The sequence below is a fragment of the Cyprinodon variegatus genome, unplaced genomic scaffold (assembly GCF_000732505.1).
Source record: "Cyprinodon variegatus isolate N-32 unplaced genomic scaffold, C_variegatus-1.0 Scaffold260, whole genome shotgun sequence".
NCBI lineage: Eukaryota > Metazoa > Chordata > Actinopteri > Cyprinodontiformes > Cyprinodontidae > Cyprinodon > Cyprinodon variegatus.
This window is the reverse complement of record NW_015150713.1, coordinates 515052-535099: the sequence shown is the minus strand read 5'-3', so window position 1 is coordinate 535099 and position 20048 is coordinate 515052. Positions and strand designations below refer to the sequence as shown.

Sequence of the window (20048 nt, the reverse complement as noted above, 5' to 3'; positions counted from 1 at the left end):
ATATATATATATATATATATATATATATATATATATATATATATATTACTAACAGTACTACAGTACTACGGCTGGTGTTTAAGTAAATTTGATCATTTTTCACTCCTACTAAAATTTTGATTAATTAACGATTAGGATTCGAATATTACCATAAAAAAATAATTATATATTATATAATTACATGTTATTATATATAATCATAACCTTGTAATTAAATAAAAATATTTTGAAAAAATTTCTAATGTGACAAACAGTGGTCCATGGTAAACATTTACTTAAGAATAAATTAAGTATAGCTTTTTTTTTATTACATAGGTGACATTACTTAAGTTTAAACCAACTATCCATATCTTTAGAATGTTTATATGTACTAAATCTTAAAAAAAAAGAATATCTAATGGGGAAAATTAAACATGTAGATATAAACTGAAATGCTGTAGTACTACTAATTCTATTGCTACTATAAATAAAAATATAATGAATTCCTCTCAATGATCAACTCTATTTTCTGGAGGGGGGTTCAGTTGTTTCGACTTTAGATGCATGGCTTAGTTTGTCCGCGCTGAGCTTCCGTACTGCGGCTTCCCCAGCGCTAGTAGCCGCTGACTAACCTCAGCGCTGAATTCATTCCGTAGGCTTTATGTAGAGACGTAAACATGTCTGCAATGGGAGGCAGTACGAGAGGGTTTTATTTCAATACAGTGCTGTCTCTGGCCCGCTCCTTAGCCGCCCACAGACCCGCCCCGGCTGAAAAGGTGAGAAAAGAGAAGAACGAGGGATTTCACTTTGATAAACATGAACGCTAATTAGCCTAGTTGAATGATTGCTGCTGGTGTTCTGGGTTTCACTCCGCTTCCGCACAGGCGGTGTCTTTTTTATTTGGACCACATACCTGTCAGCTGTGCCTAGTTTAACGATTCTCTGTGTGTGTCAGCGATTAGCAGTGACTAATGTGGGATCCTCTGTTTATGTAATGGGTGGAAAAGTGGGATGTAGATGAAAATGTAACCATTGGTGGTTGCTGTCTGTTATCATTATTGCTGCATCACAAAGGGCAGAGAGCAGTCCGACTGGATGAACGCAGCAGTCAAACAGGTTTATGCCATTAAGGAGAGCTCACTGACCTGTTAGAACAGGAGAGCAAATACGTATGTCTAATTTTCATATAGCGATATAAACATTTGGATGAGTCATGCATATGGAGCCAAGTATTCACACACAATAAATTAATTTATCTGAGTTCATCAGTGTCTTAATTATTATGGTCTGTTATTTGCTTCAAGTTATTTGTTTTGTAAAGTTTGAATAAAGCAAGTGACCAAAAGGAAATTTAAAAACAAGCTTAAGATACATATTTTTTTTAAACCATTTTTAGCAGTTGTTTCCAACTGATACTTACAAACTGGGATACATACACCTGTTGTCAGTGGCGGTTCTAGACCAAATGTACCAGGGGGCCAGGAGGGAGGCAGCGTTGTGTTCATGGGAGCACAGAAAAGCATGAAATAAAAAAAGGGCAAGGGATAAAAAAAAAAATAAGAAAGCTGCATCAAGTAAAATTTCCATTCAAGTAGGTTTAATTAAAATTCTGTTTCTTATTAGGTCAATATACATTCAGGATTTAGGGATTTTACACATTTTTTTTCACTTGATTTAAGTTAAAATTTTTTATTTTATTTTATTTTATTTTTTATAAAATCTAAATTAGAACTCAAGAAAAGCTTGAGCTTTTGAAAGAGCTTTTGAAAAAAAAAAACATTTAGTAGATAAAAACTGGGATCTCAATACCACTGAATCCTTATTATCACCTTTTTGTTTTTGAATTATTAGTAAAACAGAATTTGTAAAGGGAAAAAAAAGTAATAGACATGATCTACAGGGGCACTGGCCCCCTTTTATTAATGCTATAATCTTACATCGAGGGTGATTTCTGAATGGATATTTGAATTTATTTAAACATTTTGATTTCCTGGATAATCTATGATGTTATAAACGTATGCCTGCAAATCAATAAAATCAGGTCTATTCTAGAAAGATATTGTGATCTGCTTTTATCCATTCTAATACGTGTTTACATCAAGAGAGTAGGGAGAAAAACTAGGTCAATCTGTCATCATTTATCAAAATATTCTTCTTTTATATTGAAATATTCTGTTTGAATCTGACGAAGACCTAATTCAGTCCAAAAAGAACTTTTTTAAAAGTGTTTTTGCGACAAAAGATATGTATATTTACTTATGGCTTAACATTCGTTTCCAATCTTTCTATTTCTTGGTTTAAAAAGAATTAAACACAGTTGTTGTAAAATGGAAAGAAGTTGCCATATCAAATCTAATTTTGGTTTGATATGGCAACTTCAGAGGGAAATAATATGGCCAGCTAACGTTATACTCTGTAGAAGGCTATCATTTTATCAGTTTTTATCACTCTACCCAGAAACAACAACTCATATGTTTTGTTTTGATTATCAAATACATCAGTACATCATTCTTTAAATAAGCTAATTTAATCATAACATGCATTTCTATCCATGGGTGCATTAATCTTACCAAAATCTTGTGTCAATAAAGGGTTAAATCTCAGTTTAAAATCCTCCTCTGGATATTAAAATATTCTCAGTGCTCAAAACTGTCTAAAATGTCTTATTCCAACTTGTGTCTTTTTTTTTAAGCTTAACAAATATTTAGTCCTAATATCTTGACTTAGTTGTTTGTTTAAATATAACCACAATAACAGTCATGCATGTGTTTATATCCCTACCCAACTTCACACAGAAGACATCACATTTTAATTCACATTATTCTGTTTATTTCAATATAATAGTGCTCTAGTGTAACTGTTTGCACCAGCAGGTATATGTTTTTATCTTAAAGTAATCTGTTTGTGCTCGTTCAGGTCCAGAAGCTGCAATGCATGTGTCCAGTGGATGTCCGTGGTGTGTTCACTTTAGATGTGCGACGCAGAGATGCGGTTATTGCGCTTGCTGTGTTTTTGGTGGAGTCGGGCCTGCAGGTAGGTGTTTACTGGTGTTTCTAAGGAGTTAGCAGCTTTATTGGCCTTAAGAGAAGTTTTATACCTTCCATGCATAATTTATAGCAAAAAAGTGCTAGATGCTGCATACTTTTACTTTTAAAGTGTAGATAGAAATGTTTAACATCATAAATAGATATTTTCAATCTACACTTTTTAGACTTTTATTAAAACGTAAAACTCAAAATACTCAAAACCAATTTTCAATACTGTAGGGGAATAAATAAATTTAAATGTTCATGGCATAGTAATATGTTATTGACATGAAAAACTCACCTGTAATCTCAAAATGGGACATGCTTACTCAACAGAAGTACAGATCCAATTTCTTGAATAATATGTATGTATGTGTGTATATATATATTAGGGCTGCACGTTGATTAATCTGTTGATTATTTTTCCATTAATCAGTTAAATTATCGGATAGCCAAAGGTTAATTAAAAAAGACTTTTTACGAAACTAAACCAGGTGAAACTCCAACTTTTCCACATGAGGAGTTCTGGATAGAGCATATCGAGAGACGATTTTTATCTTGAATGCAAAATGTTTATATATTTTTCACAATCTTGGTATAATTACTGCTCTAAGTGGGTTGCTCTGTCAGCTAAAGGCATGTTTTAGAGTCTCTATACTGCAGTTAACAATTAATCTATTACTAATAGTTGATCGATCGATCAATCAATAATCGAATAACCACGATTAATCTGATTAATTGTTTCAGCCCTAAAATTTATATATATATATATATATATATATATGGTAAATAAAAAAATGGCATGTACTTATATAGTGCCTTTATTCAAGTTGGGAGACTTGACCAAAGCGCTTTACTTTACATTCATTCACCCATTCACGCACACACTCACACACTGATGGTGGCAAGCTACATTGTAGCCACAGCTGCCCTGGGGCTCACTGACAGTATATATATATATATATATATATATATAAACATTCTTATTTTATCATATGATATACATATTTTATGATCCAGGTACTAATTAAAACTGAGCTATAATGTTTTCAATTTCTTTGTTTTATCAGATAACCAGTATTAGTTAAGTTTTTGCTTCAACACTCTCACAAGGCTCCACTCTATGTGTATCACTGTACTTAGCTTATTTCCGTAATCTCATTAAGAAGGTGATTAGACATTAAGTTGACCCTGTAATCCTCTAAACCAATCAGGTTAAGACATTCTTCGTTACCGTCTGATTTTATAGAGACTGTTTCTCAACTCTTAACATGAATGTTTTTTTAATATTGTCAATGATTCCAGATAGGCTGACAGATTTTTTTAGCCTGCCTCATAATTGTGAGCTTTCAGAACTTTGTAGGTAAACTAAGATAATCCCAAGTGCATTTGTTTCTGGAATGCAATGATTTGCTTTTCCTCCTGCAGCACAAAGACACACTTGTTCCCTACTTGCTGAGTCTATTGAAAGGCCTGCCACGAGTCCAGTGGATCGAAGAAGGGTTGGGAAAGAAAGAGAAGGGTATGTGAAATCCTCTTACCTTTGATTTACAGCAGCCTTTATGTAGATGCGACAGCAGTAGGCTAGAGGACCATTTTTCTAAGTCTTTACAGCACAGTTGTAACATCAATTAATCATTTAACATGAGGAAATTGAGTAACCCATGCATTTTAACTTTTACAAGTAAATGTAAAAACCCTTTGTAGAAGGCGGTTTCAAGTTTGGATCTTGTTGTGTTGTATAATGGGGTATAAAGGTTCAAATTTGAATAACTGCTGGTTTGCTCTTGCTCAGTCTATTGAACGGCGACAGAGCAACATAAATCCATGCAGAACTGTATCCTTAAAGTGCAACTTACTCTAAATAGTACAAAACTGTTATATTTTCATTGGAGCTTAGCATATATATATAAATTCATGGTTTGATTTATAGTAAAGGGGCTTATGTCGGCCCAACATGGTATAGGAAAAAATTCTCTTTCTTACTCGTTGTTCCCTTGTTGTTATCTATTAAATACTGTATATGTCTTTATACTGAATTTGACTTTTTATTTAAATTTGTGTTTCCATGTTTTATTTATTTATTTTTTTTTAGATTTTCTTCCAGTTGCAGAAAACTTCAGTTTTTGTCTAGTGACACTTTTATCAGATGTGGCTCAGAGAGACCCAGGTTCCCGGCTTGAGGTCAGCTGGAAATGAAGTGGTTGAACATGATTTTTGACTCCAGGGGAACACATTTATAAATGCTAAGGTGTTGTTTATGCTGCCTTCTCTGCAGATCCTGAACACCATACTGGAAGTCATGCAGGCTTTTCAGGATATGGTTCAAACCCCAGATAATCACGACAAAGGTATATATAAAAGTAAAAAAAAAATCTACTTTCTTAAAGTTCCGTTTTTTTTCCTGAGAAACAAACCTTTTCTTCTGCAGTTTTCTTGTGCCGATACATTGTTCCGGGTCTGCTCGGTATGGCTCGAGCATTCGGACGCTACAGCAACACAGAAGAAGCCCTGCTGTCCAAGCTGTTCCCCAAAGACTCGCCTCAGATCCGCTGCGTAACAGAGGAAAAAGAAGGCGTGCGGCGTAGATCCTTCAATGACTTTCGCTCTATAATGCCATCTTCGTTGCTCACAGCTGTTCAGAGTGACACTCTGCGCAGGCGAATGGCGAACAACCTGGATTCCTCTGCACAGGTTTGGATGTTGTGTGGATTGACAGATCTGTGTGCACAGCTTCAGATTAGTAAATGTTTCAGAACCTGTATCTTTCTGATGCCAAAGGTGTCTAATTTGCTTTCTTATAGATCCCTACAGACCCAGCAGGCCACTCACCCTGCTCTCCCACAGCGCCTGGCCCACATTATTTTGAAGGTAAAAGTAACAAAGCTAAATTCTCCTTGATTACTTTCCTTCAGGTTATCAGGGCCTTCATGGCCTTACATCGTTAATTGTACAGCTTTAGTCTTTTTTACCTTTTTTCTTTAGTGTATTTATTACACATTTATATGAAACACCAGCAGAAGATGAGGCATAATGGTGAAGTGGACGAAAAAATGAAAGAAATTCAATTTCTGTCAAGGACACCAGAGAAAAGAGGGCTGCATATTTACATGTAATGTGTTCAGATTAATTTTACATCAAAAGTAGTATTTAAAATCAACTACTACTTTGCTGATTTGAAAGAAACTGATTTTCAGTTTAATTTGACGTTGAGCTTTGCATTTCAACACTTTTTGTGTTTGTCAATTATGTGAGATATAAATAAAATCCACTGATTAATATGTTTAAAATGTATAGAAGTTTGATAGTTGTGGGTATTTTTTTTTTAACCATAGGATTAATGCAAACTGAAATTTGTAGGGAAATCATATTTAAATGTCAAATCATTCTGGCTTAAACATGTATATAAATGTACTCTTTTTCATAAGATATTGTACCAAAATTTACATAAAAAAAAAATCCTGTCTCAAAAGCTGTTGTTCTTTTTTTTCGTTATCTTATGCAGACCAGTTAGTTATACGTCAGCTTGTACACCTAATTCCTGCCAATCATATATAAAAGGTAATCTGTCAATCAAATGTTGTCGGTCATAGCATCTTGATTCATATGTTGCTGCTAATAGACGCAACGGTTGAAATAAGAAATTAGAATCATTTCCTTTACCATTGAGTTACATCCCAGTGTTCACTGGGATGGACGGCTGTAGAGCAGGCGTAGAGCTAAGAGAACGGCCAGCGTTGCGAGGCAAGGGCTCAAACATATACGGCTGTAAGCCTCCTACACCAAACCAAGCTTCCGCTGCCCTGGCGTCCTCTTCCACAACATCTTTTTCCTCTAAATTAAAAAATGTATGATGGTGGAGACTCATCCACTCAACATCTCCGACACAAAAATCTCCTCTTCTTGCATGCTGTCCATAGCATTCCTTGACAGTGTCCTTTTTAGTCACCAATTTAGTGCCACTTCCTCCCAATGTAATTTCCCACTGGGAACCTACTAGTACAACAATGCGTACGAGAATCCGGCCACAATCAAAATTGCTTGCAAACCTTCCGCCACAACAATCCCGCCGTCTTGATAGACAACCAATCACATTCACTTTATTCACTTGTTTAAAGTCGAGTACCACTCGGGAGAATTCGGAAACAGTTGGAACAGCCGTTTCCCTATGACTTTAATTATGTAAATGCTGTTTCTCGTTTTAATATGACTTCAGGGTCCCTACTTTTTACTCATTTTTTTAAAATTTTCTCTGAATTGAATCCCAGGTGCCTATCTTCCCGACAGCAGCTCAGTAGACCCAGATTACTATTTCTCAACGATCAGCTCCAGTTTTTCAATGTCTCCTCTCTTCCTGGGTGCCAGTGAAAATGAGGTTGAGGTGCCCATTGATCTGCTTCGACAGCTACTCAGCATGGTGCAGTACCTTCTTCTTTTTAAAAACAACATTAAGATTCTGCTTCGGTTGGTTTACGTTCTCTAAATCTGAACCTCACATGTTGTTTTACAGGTGAAAAAATTTGTTTCAGACTCCTTCTTGAAAACTCTGGATGCCACTTTGACAGCAGTTATCGAGGTAATAACATAAAAGCAATGTATTTAGAATGGTTAAATGCAAATGTAAACATCACATTACAACAGTGGACTGATTTTCTGTATTGCTCTTGTCTTGTTTCTTATTTTGTAAAGTCTAACCCTGGGATCAGCCTCCATTACAAAACCTTCAGTGACCCTTTGTATGTGTGTGTGTTCAAAATGCTGCGAGACACACTGTATAACATGAAAGGTAAAGCATTGTCCTTTATGTATACGCCTTGATAAACTCCCTATCTAGTAGTCTCCAAGTTAAATACCCTGTCAAACTGTCATATTTTCAGCCTTGCAGCCCGTGTTTGTGAGGGAAGTACATGACTTTGTCCTGGAGCAATTCAGCAGCAGCCAGTCGGAGCTGCAACGAGTGCTTCATGATACAGGCGGGTTGCCCAGCGAACAGAGCCCTCTCAAACTCCGTTGCCAAGCCAACGCTGCCTGCGTGGACCTCATGGTGTGGGCCGTCAAAGATGAGCAAGGTAATCAATGTGAACAAAGCTCTGGTTTGTGTTTGATGTCATTATCAGAGAGGGGCAGGATACTTTGATTCATTCTAGATGTCTCACTTTGTTTTGTTTTTTTTCCGCTTTCCAGGAGCTGAGAATTTGTGCACAAAACTGTCAGAAAAGCTTCAGTCAAAAACATCTAGTAAAGTTATCATTGCTCATATGCCCCTGCTCATTTGTTGCTTGCAGGTTTGTATATGAAGCAAAATAAAACCCAAACTGCTCAAGGAATGAGATTAAGTGATTTATATTGTTTTGTTTCGCTCTCTCTCAGGGCCTAGGGCGTCTGTGTGAGAGGTTTCCTGTTGTAGCTCACTCTGCAACAACTTCTCTAAGGGATTTTTTGGTTGTTCCGTCCCCGGTTCTTATTAAACTCTACAAATATCATAGCCAATGCAGCGCAGGTACGTACTGTAAACACTAACTGCTTATAATCCACCTTGTAGCTTTGTCTTGACCTTTTATGGATTAATGTTTTGTTAACTAAGATGGACATGTAGAGCACCCTCAGTAATTATTAACAGCCCTGGTAAAGATGCCTTAGAATAGGTTCAGATTGATTGCTGCAACATTGTCCTTCAGTTCCTTATTTCAAGCCTTTAATCCATTGGAATTAATTGATTTGGGGAAAAAGACTGATGTACCAACTTAATTTCTCCACTGTAATATTAATAAAGTCAATCGATCAAAAAGACTATATAATGCTATTGACAATTTTGCTTCCCAACAGGAAGGCACTTAGCCTTCCCATGTTCACAAGGTTGGAGCATACAGAAAGAGCTATGTTTTACCCTTTTGCACATCGTCTAATCCATACAGATCATTTACAGTCCTCTTCTATGCTCTCTTCTCCTCAGCTCACCCCGCAGATGGAAGAAGGTTTATCTAGCCACAGTTTTTGAATCCCTATTTTCATGTGGTCACAGTTTGAGGTGAAGCTCCAGTAGTTCAAATTCCCCATATTGGGGTTTTGATGGAAGGAGAGAAAAGGTGTTTTCCTGGAATGCCTCTCTAACTAGTAGTTGGTTTGTAGATACAGTCATAAGATTCAGTTGGAGACTGCTTGGAATCTAATAGTGGACTCTTTGCTGCAAGTAACTGACAGTTTGGTTTGGACATTTTTATTAACCTGCACTACCCTCCCTCTCATACAAACAAACATGGGTCCTTGTCCAATCTTGCTCCTCCTGTTTCAGCAGTTTTAAACTCTAATTTAATGCTCTGACTGTCTAACATTGGCTAGTTTGGTAAGAAGCTCTTTATTGATAACAATTTCCTGACTTGCCAAATTCAAATCCTATCTGCCTTACCCGAATAGAATAATTGTCTCTTAAAAATGGATGGCTAGATGCAGTAGGCATTAGTGTTGGATCGGATTTAAATCCCAGGATTCACAAAGTAAGGGGTGGCTTATTAAAAATCCATAGGGCCTCTGATTGATTTAAAGGGCCAATAAAGTGTTTTATTTTGTTAAAAACAAGTCCAGAGTACATTTTCTGGAAAGACACGTTGCATCCTTTTTTTGCCTGAGATATCTTTGCTGCAAGACAATGAATTGATGCATTTATTTATCCAGTCATTTATGTATTTATATAGCCTTTTACCATTAAATCCATTAAGGTAAATAAACACACCAAGCTCTAAAGGTCAAGTTTAATATCATTTGGGAGGAAGCAAAAAAAAAAAAAACAACTGCCTGGGATGAAAGTCTAGAGGACAAAATTAGTCTGACTAATTATACAACATGTAGCGACAGCATCAATAACACAATTACAGCATCATCCACCATTGATCTGAGCTATAACAGATAACAGAGAGTGCGTTTCAGGTTACAGATTTTATCTGTTTTGTTTTTTCTATGCTGTCCCAACAGCCCAGCCCTTCATAATTCATCTTTTGAATGTGACATAAGTTTTTTTTTTTTTTTTTAAGGAACGGGTGAAATTAGGATAAATGTGACGAATGAGCATTCTCAGTCAACTATCAACATGCTAACAAACAAAAAGGACCAGCCCTCCATGTATGAGCAGCTTAGAGACATTTCCATCGACAACATCTGCAGGTAAAATGGGAACACACTCGACACAGCTGAGATTGGAACATCAGAGCTCATTTTCATGGGCTCCTTCCTTTTGTTCTTCTCCTCCTTCAGATGTCTCAAAGCTGGTTTAACAATGGACCAAGTGATCGTAGAGGCCTTTTTAGCTAGTCTCTCCAACCGTCTGTACATTTCACAGGAGAATGAAAAGTGAGCAGTATCTCTAGTGGGAAAAATAGGAAATCTGAATCTAGAATACATTTGAATGAGGGTGAATCGGTTTTAAAAATATAACTTTTCCTCCTCCCAGGGACGCTCATCTAATTCCAGATCACACCATTCGAGCGCTGGGTCATATTGCTGTCGCTCTGAGAGACACTCCTAAAGTTATGGAGCACATCTTACAAATCCTTCAGCAAAAGTTCTGCCAGCCTCCATCACAGCTGGATGTGCTCATTATAGACCAGTTGGGCTGCATGGTTATCACAGGAAATGTAAGTCCAAACCTATGGAGAAATGACACCTCTGATTTTTTTTTTTTCTTCCATGAATTTAATTCATTTGGGATTAGATGGAATATAAAAGTTTGTGATATAAGGGTGAAAATGAATGAATAGATTTAACTTTTTTTTTTTGGGTGAAACAAAGATTACATGTTGTCACAAGATGGACTGAAGCGTTGCTATTACTGTGCATCTGGTGGTTGTTGCCTTTTTATTCAGCACCCTGCATTTGGAACAACAGCCAGGATTTCAGCTGATTTACCAGTTGGTTTTAATACGGTGTTATGTGACAGCCCATCAGCCTTGATTGCTAGGCAGGCTACTTTTAAGAGTTTAAAATAGATTTGCAGTTCATTGATTTGCATGCTATTCCCTGTCTTGTTTTGTTGTAGCAATACATCTACCAGGAGGTTTGGAATCTGTTTCAGCAGATCAGCGTGAAGGCCAGTTCTGTGGTTTACTCTGCTACCAAAGACTACAGAGATCATGGTTACAGGTCAGCTTCTGTTCTTTAAAATTCAGGCTTTATCATATCTTATTATATTATATTATATTATATTATATTATATTATATTATATCATATTTTAGTGTCAGATTTGTTGAACAACGTGCTGGAAACCAAAACGAACAGGCCCATTTCTTTAAAATTATCCGGATGAAAATTAATCACTGCAGAAACCAACAAAATACATTAAAAATACTTTAAAAAGAATGGGCTTTTAATTGTTCCCTATATCGCTTTAAAGCTTAAACTCTCTTTTGCCTTCATTGTCCTCTAAACCTTAAGAGTTCATTTGGTACAGATGTGGAAGAAAAAAACATTAGAAAAAATTTAAAATATGGAAATTTCAAAGTGACTTGTTTGGGAACATTGACCTTTTCTTTATATGCAATTGGGTACCAACAATTTTTTCACATAGGTGTGTTGACTTCATAACAATGTTTTATTCCAAACAAGGTTAAATGCTTTGAAATGAAACATTGCAATAGGATTGCAAAGTTTCACTAGATCTGAATGGGTAAAAAAAAGAGGCAATCCAGTTTGGAGTAAAACTTCAAATGTTTTGTTCTTTTCTCACTCCTACTCAAATGGTTTTTCCCTTCTGTTAATAAGATTGACAGTTTTGAAATTTTGTAATTTACGTCCTGTGTAATGTATGTTTATTTCCACCCGATCATAGTCTCAGTCCACATCATCTCTCCACCTTTTTTTCCCTTCAAGGCATTGCTCTCTGGCTGTGATCAATGCTTTGGCAAACATTGCAGCCAACCTCCAGGGGGAGCAGCTGGTGGACGAGCTGCTGGTCAACCTTCTAGAACTTTTTGTCCAGCTGGGACTGGAAGGCAAAAGAGCGAGTGAGAGGGCCTCTGACAAGGGAACAGCCCTGAAGGTGTGTGGATCACCTCATTATCACAGCTAGTAACATTGAAAATTTGTTGTAAAAAAAAAAATAGAAAAAAACTTTTGGGATGAATAACGTATTTTTGTATTGAATTAAACAAGCAGCTAAACACAAACTGTAAATCCTAACAGCCATGTGTTTCATTTTTTTTTATATGGATACATGTTTTGTCTCTATACAGGCATCAAGCAGTGCTGGAAACCTTGGAGTTCTTATTCCAGTTATTGCCGTGGTGAGTGTGTTCATGTTTTCTATGAAAGCATATGTTAAAAGCAAGAACACAGTTTTACCTTAACGAGCTTCATTGCCATTTGAGATCTTGCACCGTAATGTGCAATACTTATTAATGAACAGAAATGAGGTCATTTTATGATTATTTTCATAGTTGGTAAAGGGGGATTACTTTGCCTCATAAAATGATCTCTATCACAAATTAAAATAATCAAAGAGTTTTTAGTACTTTACCACATGATTATTTAGGTTCTAGATTAACCCAGATTGGATTTGAATATTGTTGAAATCAAGTAATTTAACTGTCACTAATGGGAAACTTATTGCACAGCCAATAGCCACACATTAAACATCCAACAAGATTGTCTACTAAAATCACTGACATACAGAGAACAGTAAGATCTTGCTACTAATTATTTCTACAAAATCCAAGGTACCAATGCTAAAAAGCTTAAAGGGGATGTTTATAGCTCTTATGAGTCCTTGGAAAGGGTCCTATGGTCTAAATATTTGGCTACCTACCCATGGTACACAACATAAAAGATCTGGAAGCAAACAAACGAGGTGCTTAAAATTGGCTTTTCCGCTTTACTTGCAGCCGTTCTCTTTGAATCTAGAAGAACACGGTTCTCATTCAGTTGACTGGATTTCTTGCATCTTGGGTTTGGAGAGACAGAAGAAAGTAAAAGTTTTTCCTAAAACTCTACATGTTATCAGAAGGAAAATCAAACAAAACAATGAATCACAACCAGTTCCAAGAGCGGGATGAAGCCTGGCTCCAACGTAGTATTTCTTAACCCTTTATAGGGCACGTTACCATTTCTGATATGCATAACCCCTTACAAATGGAGTCCCCCCCCCCCCGTCCCTCAGTGATGTCTAGAAGCACAAGATCTGTATCCAGCCATTCAGCAAAGATTCTGCTACATGGATGTACATGTTATGATGGCATTGAATGATATATTACCTACTGTAAATTAAGTTGGAAAAATAAGTCAAGTGAAGAAAAAAAGGTAAAAAGCTAATTGAAAAGTTAAAATTTAAAGTTAAAAATTTAATAAGCCTAGTTAACAATTATATTTAGGTTTATAAACTAAAAAAATTAAGTGCCAGTATCAGCATTAATGACTCTAAGTTTATGTTGTACCAAAAAATGTGTTTCTTTCCCTCTCAGAGTGTTTTTCATGAATTTCTTACAGAAGCACTTTTGTTATTATTCTTAATATATTCAGCCAAGTTGGCGTTTCTTGTTATTACATCGACATTCATTTTTGCCATCAAAATATCCATATTTTTTAAACGTTACAAAGATATTAAGGTCTTGTCCTACACTATTGGCTTGAAACTTTGATTGAAGTATTTCACTGAGTGCCCTATAAAGGGTTAAAGGGTTTGCTGGTTCTATTTTACTTGGTCTGAGTCAGAACTCTGCGTTCTCTTGGCAGCAAGAGCATCTTGTGGAAAGATAGGTCTAAGTACATGTGCAGTAAATGTAAATGTGCAGCTTTCCTCTGTTGCTGTGGCAAAAAAGACCTGTTGACATACCTTTTGAGCAAATCTCACTCAGTGGTGAAGGGTAGTTGTCTTGCAATCTAAAAATCGTAGGTTTGATTCCCTTTTCCTCCTGTCACATGTAAATGTATCCCCTACATTTTAGAATGGTTGTTGCTATAAGTGTAAAGCAATACATCAGTCCTCTCTGTATATATGGATTATTTTATTAATTTTTATTTTTTTAAACTAGAAAAAAGCAAACAAACAGATAAAAACACCAACAATGTTTTCATTGATCCAAAAAGCGATCTCATTACTGAAGCCCTTTTCAAATCTAAGCTCTCCAAGACCGGTTAAGTTGAGAGTTTTAGAAAAAAAATCAGTATGAAGAATCTGGGTTAATTATGGAATATTTTATCATTTTCTAAGTTTCCAAATGAGAAAACCAAATTATATATAATTTCACAATGATATGCATGCTTTTAATGCATTTAATTTAACTTTTAGAGCCTCTGGTATTAAAACCATTCATATTTTGGGGATTATGTTACACAGACAGTGTTTGTGAAATGTTATCTTGACTACGTACATTTTAAAAGCGTATGGAATGACATTTTGGTTGTAATGTCATTTCTGATGTGATTATTGTGTTTATATCAGTGCTGGGCAACAATTCCAATTTGAAATTGCGACAAACCTCATAACATTATTGTAATTTATCTTGAATAATCACACTCCTTTGCCCATTACATAATAATTAATTTACAAGTGTATTTCGAATTTTAGCGTACCGTTTTATGAACTAAAGTCCAATAACATAAAAATATGGAAATGCAAAGAAGTGACTTTTTTTTACTGCGGTGTAAGCTGTTTTTACCATAATTGTCTATATCTTAGCGTGACCCATATTTTGATTTTTAGAAAAAGAAGGATACTGTACTTTCCCTGCAGACAATGGCTCATCCTACTGTCCACTCTAAAGGCTGGGGTTTCTCTCTATTTTTGTGCAAAATCATGCCCATCCCAGATCCACCTCATACCCACCCTGTGACCCAGGGGTTTGTTTTCTGTTTGTATGCATAATTAAACAGCGCCAGCTAACTTAAAAAAATATAAATAAAACAAATGCATTAGGACTCTTTAAAATTACTATTTCCATTCAAGAATGGCTGTAAATGTGGTATGGCTTCAACATGATCAGCACTAGTTTTTTTTGTTTTTTTTTAAAAACTTGTATCTAATATTTCATTAGGTTAACCTAAGCCGTTAGCACAGCAAGTTGTTAATCCTAATAAAGAAACATTTTATTGTCAGATTCTAAACTTAGATTTTAAAAAACTTATTTGAACAAATTCTCAGAAGTTCTGTTGTAGTTTTTTGTATTTTATTATTTCAACAACTGTGATGTTTATACATTTCGTTAAACATTATTTTGGTATTAGAGCATCAGCAGTAACACCACGTTGTCTCCATGCATCTCCACCTGCCTTGCTGTTGGTTATAAAACATTAAGAGACAAATAACAAGCATTCAAACAGACTTAGTACTCTAAACAATTTTAAGAAGTTTAAATGTTAATTTTCTTGTCTAAAAACACTCCTGAGAAGCTCAAATTAGAGATGTGTCAGATGCTCTTAAACCTAAGCCTGAATTTATAACCGGATTATCAGTTGTGAATTCTTTAGCGTATCAGTTTTGTGAAGGATTTACCACCCGGCCAATGAACACAAGACAGTCAGTACGGTGCTCGTAGATCAGGAAGAGAAACGGGTGATCCACAGTGAAGCGAATCTGAGAGGAGAGCGGCATGAACCCAACTTGAGTCAAGGCAGCAGCTTCCGTTCCCTCTTCGTTCACAGTGATGGTTCCCTGGTGCTTCAGCTGCGATAGCATATTAAAAAAACACCATCAGAATAAGATAAAATGATCAGGATTAGTGTTTGGATCACTCTATTACTCACCCAGTTCAAGGCAACCTTTTCTGAAGTCATTCTACTGAAATCTCCACTCTCCTTGAAAATGTCAGTGAGTCCCATCTTCTTCAGACTTCCAATCAGGTCGTAGTTTTGCTCCAGTTTAAAGCGAGGTAACAACACCTCTCGAGTCCTAAGAGGGAAAGAATACTATCCTCACAATAAAGTCCAACAAAACCTGAACTATTCTTTCTTTATTTCTAAAAAAAAACAGTTTACGTGAATATTTTATTCATTTGCTGATATGGAAATTAAGAGATTTCCCCTCTTGGTGATGCACTTATAGACAAATGTTTTTTTAATCTAATAAAATAGATTCCCTGTTTTTCCAGGTCTCAGCTAAACATGCTGAGTCTTAACTCGCTGCTGACTGGTTAAATATCAGTGAACTTCTGTTGGAGGAATTTATTGATTGTTCCTGGGAATTTCTTTTGAGCACGTTAATTTCATCCCTGCAGTTGCAGATGGAAACACAGCTATTTCTCTCTGTCCTGTTGTATATCAGTAAAATCATCCGATCAGTTAAAATATTTTCCTGCGACTGACCTGTTTGTCATGTTTTTGAGCCACTTGTTGACAACAGTGGGGGAAATCTGCTGCTCCAGTGTCCTCATGCCAGTGATCTTCCTTGGCAAGGCAATGAGCATGCTGATGTTTCCGGTGTATGGAAGCTGAAGATAAGAAAGTTGTGCTGCTTAGTTTTGTTTGTTAAACATGTTCTTATTAAATATGAATTTTAGAGCTGGATAAATTATTGAATGAAAATTGTCCTTGCAATAAAAGTAGCTTAGTTATTAAGGCTTTAGTTTTTCATCATATAGGCATCTGTCAACACACTGTTTAAAATGCCTTTAACAGAAAAGAAAAAGCAACACTATATTTCTCCCTTTCAAGCCTCCCTTCACTGTCTTCTAGTCTATTCAATTTAAGATTTATAAAGTTATTTTTTTAACACTCCCTGATTAAGAATTTGGGGGAAAAAAATTTCTTGATGGCCTAAACTTTAGGACAAGTACTTTGGCCAATTTCAGCTGCACAGACTGTCAGTCATTTTAAAATTCCTATTCAAGGCCTATTAGCTTTAACCAGTTTATAGCTAGCTGATCAAACACATTTACTATAATTCTATTGTTATTGATTGCAGCTACGTATTATTTCCCTTTCACTGTTTTTTTTAAGATACACGGGTCCTATGATGTTTTTTAAAGTCTTAGATTATTCCTTATGGAATGTGTAATTTACTTTTAATGCCTTTTTTTTATCAGGCTTGGTTAGGTATGGCTTTTTTTTTTACTTCTCCAAAACTCCAAAGTTTTTTTTCTAAAGGACAAAAACCTTCGATAAATGGAGTGTTTGCTTTATGTTTGATTTTCTACATCGCACCTTGAGTTTTATATATATGTATTTTGTGTTTTAACTTACTATTAGCAATACAATGCAATATTGCAATTCCAAAGAGCTGCTTGGTAGGCTGTAACATTCCTGCCACCATGCATAATTCAAACTTTTCCTTCCTCAATATATTTGCTTATGCCATTTATTTCAATCCCTAATCTGAATATTGACCACAATGCTTAGGAAGATGGTGGGTACATTATGACATGACAGAACAAATGTTGAGGAAAATGTGGGTTAATCATTGTTTTAATATCAAAACTAGCTATCATACATAAAAAAATTCTCTATTAAGATGCAGCTCTAATCTGTGTAAAGCCACCCACCTGCAAGATGTCACACTCTAGTTCATGGTCGGCAGCAGCCAGGTAGTTCCCCTTGTTCGCCATCATTGGCACACGCACGGTTGTTTTCTCATTGATTCTAAAGTTTCGGTAGTAAGTCATTTCTTTTGGGAATTTCTGCTCCCATGTACCTGTTTGTACAAAGACCAAAGACTCACATTGCCATTTATGTGTCTATATTACCTGTTAAATTGAATATCTCTCACCTTTGAAATACAGGTAGTTAAGTAGCATCAGAACCATGTTTGGATCCACACTTTTTAGCGGCTCCTTGATTAACCCTTTGGTCAGTTTTTCAATGCGACTGTTAGCCTTATTCAGGAACGCTGGATTTGTGAAGTCTACTGACTGCGGCTCAGCAAAATAGTAGGCCTTCACTTCAGTGCAGAAAGTTTCTTTCAGTGATACGTTTTTTTTAAGGTAGACATCATTAACGGAGCGAAGCGTGTAGCCAAAGTTCCTCCTGAACAGCCTGTGTGTCAACTTCCTGAACAGCTTATGAACTGTGGTGTTGTCATAGTGGTGGCTGGCATTAACAAACTCAGCGAATCCTAATGCTTTGTAGATCTGATGGTGAGTTTCAGATCCAGCGCCTAATGACATCATCCCCATTGCGATGGAGATTCCAGCAGGTGCCAGCAGGATGTTGTCTGTCTGGTTCACATCGTTACGCAGACTTCTGTAAAGATTAAAGCCGAAGCGGGCATTCACCGTATTAAGACGCTGAAGGCGAGATCGACCATGGAAGAGTCGTAGGAGTCTGGCTTTGCGGATCTTTGGGTCGGAGGACTCTGCAAAGATGTCGATGTCTGGAGCTGGTGTGGCTATCTCGTCGACCTCATCCCCCTCACTGAAAAAGATTTCATTAAATATATATATATATTTTTTTTTTATTTATATAATATCGTATATATTTTTTTAGAATAAATTTTACTGGGAGTTTTGTTCTATTGGTTTTCACACACTTCTTACATTTTATTTTCAATATGAAACCCAACATAAGCAAAACTCCTGAAACTTACATATAATCATCACTTCCTGCGGCTAGGATCTTATCAAAGTCAATATAATCTTCATCCTCAAAGCCGTCAAACACAAGGTCATTGGTGACTGTGTTTTCTTTGTGGAACTCCAAAGGAATGGCATCAACATCCACTGCAGCACCTGGCTGTAGGCCTCTAGGGTTTGGGTTAGGGTCATTAAAGTGGGAATCGAGCTCTTTGATACCAGCCAGGGATGGACTGGCCAGCATACACATCACACAAATGACAGCAAACAACCACATCCTGAAGGCAGAGCAAATAAAAATCTTTGGTACAAAACCTTGAAATTATCTGAAACGTCAAATTTTTCCTAAGTAACATAAATTGAAGATACTCGGACGCAAAGACAAAAGATCTTCGTGTAAATAACTAGTCTGTAAAGTGTCTTACCTTTACTGTGTCTGGTGGGAAGTGCTCTGTTGATTCTGTTTGTAGGACGAAGACTTCAAAACTGAACTTTGATGTGTGCTGCTCTTGAACAAATAGACCAGATCAAACAGTCCAAAAAGTCTGCTGACTGACTAAAACCCTTAACTCTTCACAGTTCATCTCCTTAGTTGAAAAATTTTATTCTAATTTATCATTAATTTAATCATTGGTTGCCATAAAGTACTTTCTAACAAATATGCCTGATTTTCAGTCCTTTATTTGACTTGTTCCTTGAATGGAACAAAGAAAATTGCAGTTTACATTTAAAAGAGTCAATATTTTTATTATAGAGTATTAATTATCATATTTTTGTTGCCATTTTTATTTTTCCCCCCAAACAGTTAACCAGGAGACTTCCAGCAATCAAAGAAGCCAAACCTCGTCTCCAGAAGCTGTTCAGGGACTTTTGGTTGTACTCTGTGGTCATGGGTTTTGCCGTTGAAGGATCAGGTGAGCAGGAGAAAAACGTTTAAGTATTCATCAGCGTCACAGACTTACAGCACCTCTAAAAAACATCAAATACAATAAATTGCTGCACATAAGTTCATGTTTTCACTTGCGTTAGTGGCCTTGAGTTGCCATATACACATTAAAATGTCAATCACAAGTAGCTGTAATTACACATTTAAACAAAATTAGGAGAAGTCTATATACAAATTATAAGTGTAGTTTTAGTAACTTAAGATATAATTTCTCAAATATAAGAAATTAATTCCTTAAAAGTCAGTACAGTAATAGGAAAAGCTAACAAAAGAAATCATAGGACAGAAATGTCTTTTATCACAATCCTAAAACAGACAACTCTAAGGAGTGACCTTAGAGATGCATAAATAAAGGATAACAAGTAGAAAATGTTTTAAGAATTGCAATTAAACTAATTCAATGCTTAAATTACTAAAAATGCAGCCTGTTAGGCATTACAGTTTATACACTTAAATTAGGGATAGGAACAGGAGCTTGTTGAGAAGGATTCCCTAGGGGGGAAAAAATATCTTTCTAAGTATTTTCTTTGGAGAGGTGACAATCTTGGACAATCTTTGCTCATAATGTTTTACACAAACTGACTAGATCACATTAGCAAAAGCACATTTCC

The 20048-nt window shown here is 36.0% G+C and overlaps 2 protein-coding genes across 3 annotated transcripts in view; one reads left to right on the top strand and one right to left on the bottom strand.

Moving 5' to 3' along the window:
• The first annotated feature begins 593 nt into the window (after nucleotides 1–593).
• pi4ka (phosphatidylinositol 4-kinase, catalytic, alpha) overlaps nucleotides 594–20048 on the top strand; it is a 42997-nt gene continuing 23542 nt past the window's right edge. The window contains exons 1-20 of the mRNA XM_015382588.1: nucleotides 594–755; nucleotides 2896–3012; nucleotides 4434–4527; nucleotides 5101–5189; nucleotides 5284–5356; nucleotides 5437–5699; nucleotides 5810–5876; nucleotides 7274–7422; nucleotides 7516–7581; nucleotides 7695–7791; nucleotides 7883–8074; nucleotides 8190–8290; nucleotides 8376–8505; nucleotides 10034–10163; nucleotides 10254–10349; nucleotides 10450–10633; nucleotides 11035–11138; nucleotides 11866–12034; nucleotides 12228–12278; nucleotides 19297–19405. Of these exons, the coding sequence (XP_015238074.1) occupies nucleotides 657–755; nucleotides 2896–3012; nucleotides 4434–4527; nucleotides 5101–5189; nucleotides 5284–5356; nucleotides 5437–5699; nucleotides 5810–5876; nucleotides 7274–7422; nucleotides 7516–7581; nucleotides 7695–7791; nucleotides 7883–8074; nucleotides 8190–8290; nucleotides 8376–8505; nucleotides 10034–10163; nucleotides 10254–10349; nucleotides 10450–10633; nucleotides 11035–11138; nucleotides 11866–12034; nucleotides 12228–12278; nucleotides 19297–19405 (2380 nt within the window). The 5' untranslated portion in view covers nucleotides 594–656. The remainder of the gene's footprint in view (nucleotides 756–2895; nucleotides 3013–4433; nucleotides 4528–5100; nucleotides 5190–5283; nucleotides 5357–5436; nucleotides 5700–5809; nucleotides 5877–7273; nucleotides 7423–7515; nucleotides 7582–7694; nucleotides 7792–7882; nucleotides 8075–8189; nucleotides 8291–8375; nucleotides 8506–10033; nucleotides 10164–10253; nucleotides 10350–10449; nucleotides 10634–11034; nucleotides 11139–11865; nucleotides 12035–12227; nucleotides 12279–19296; nucleotides 19406–20048) is intronic.
• serpind1 (serpin peptidase inhibitor, clade D (heparin cofactor), member 1) lies at nucleotides 15196–19030 on the bottom strand. Of its 2 annotated transcripts, XM_015382585.1 has the most exons (7): nucleotides 18917–19030; nucleotides 18506–18769; nucleotides 17690–18333; nucleotides 17466–17614; nucleotides 16291–16415; nucleotides 15733–15877; nucleotides 15461–15652 (listed from the first exon to the last, which is right to left on the bottom strand). In XM_015382585.1, the coding sequence occupies exons 2-7, from the start codon at nucleotides 18766–18768 to the stop codon at nucleotides 15461–15463; spliced, it is 1518 nt and encodes a 505-aa protein (XP_015238071.1). In that variant the 5' UTR covers nucleotide 18769; nucleotides 18917–19030. The 2 variants fall into 2 exon arrangements, with proteins under 2 accessions (XP_015238072.1, XP_015238071.1); XM_015382586.1 differs by lacking the exon at nucleotides 18917–19030 and having other exon boundaries at nucleotides 15196–15652; nucleotides 18506–18768.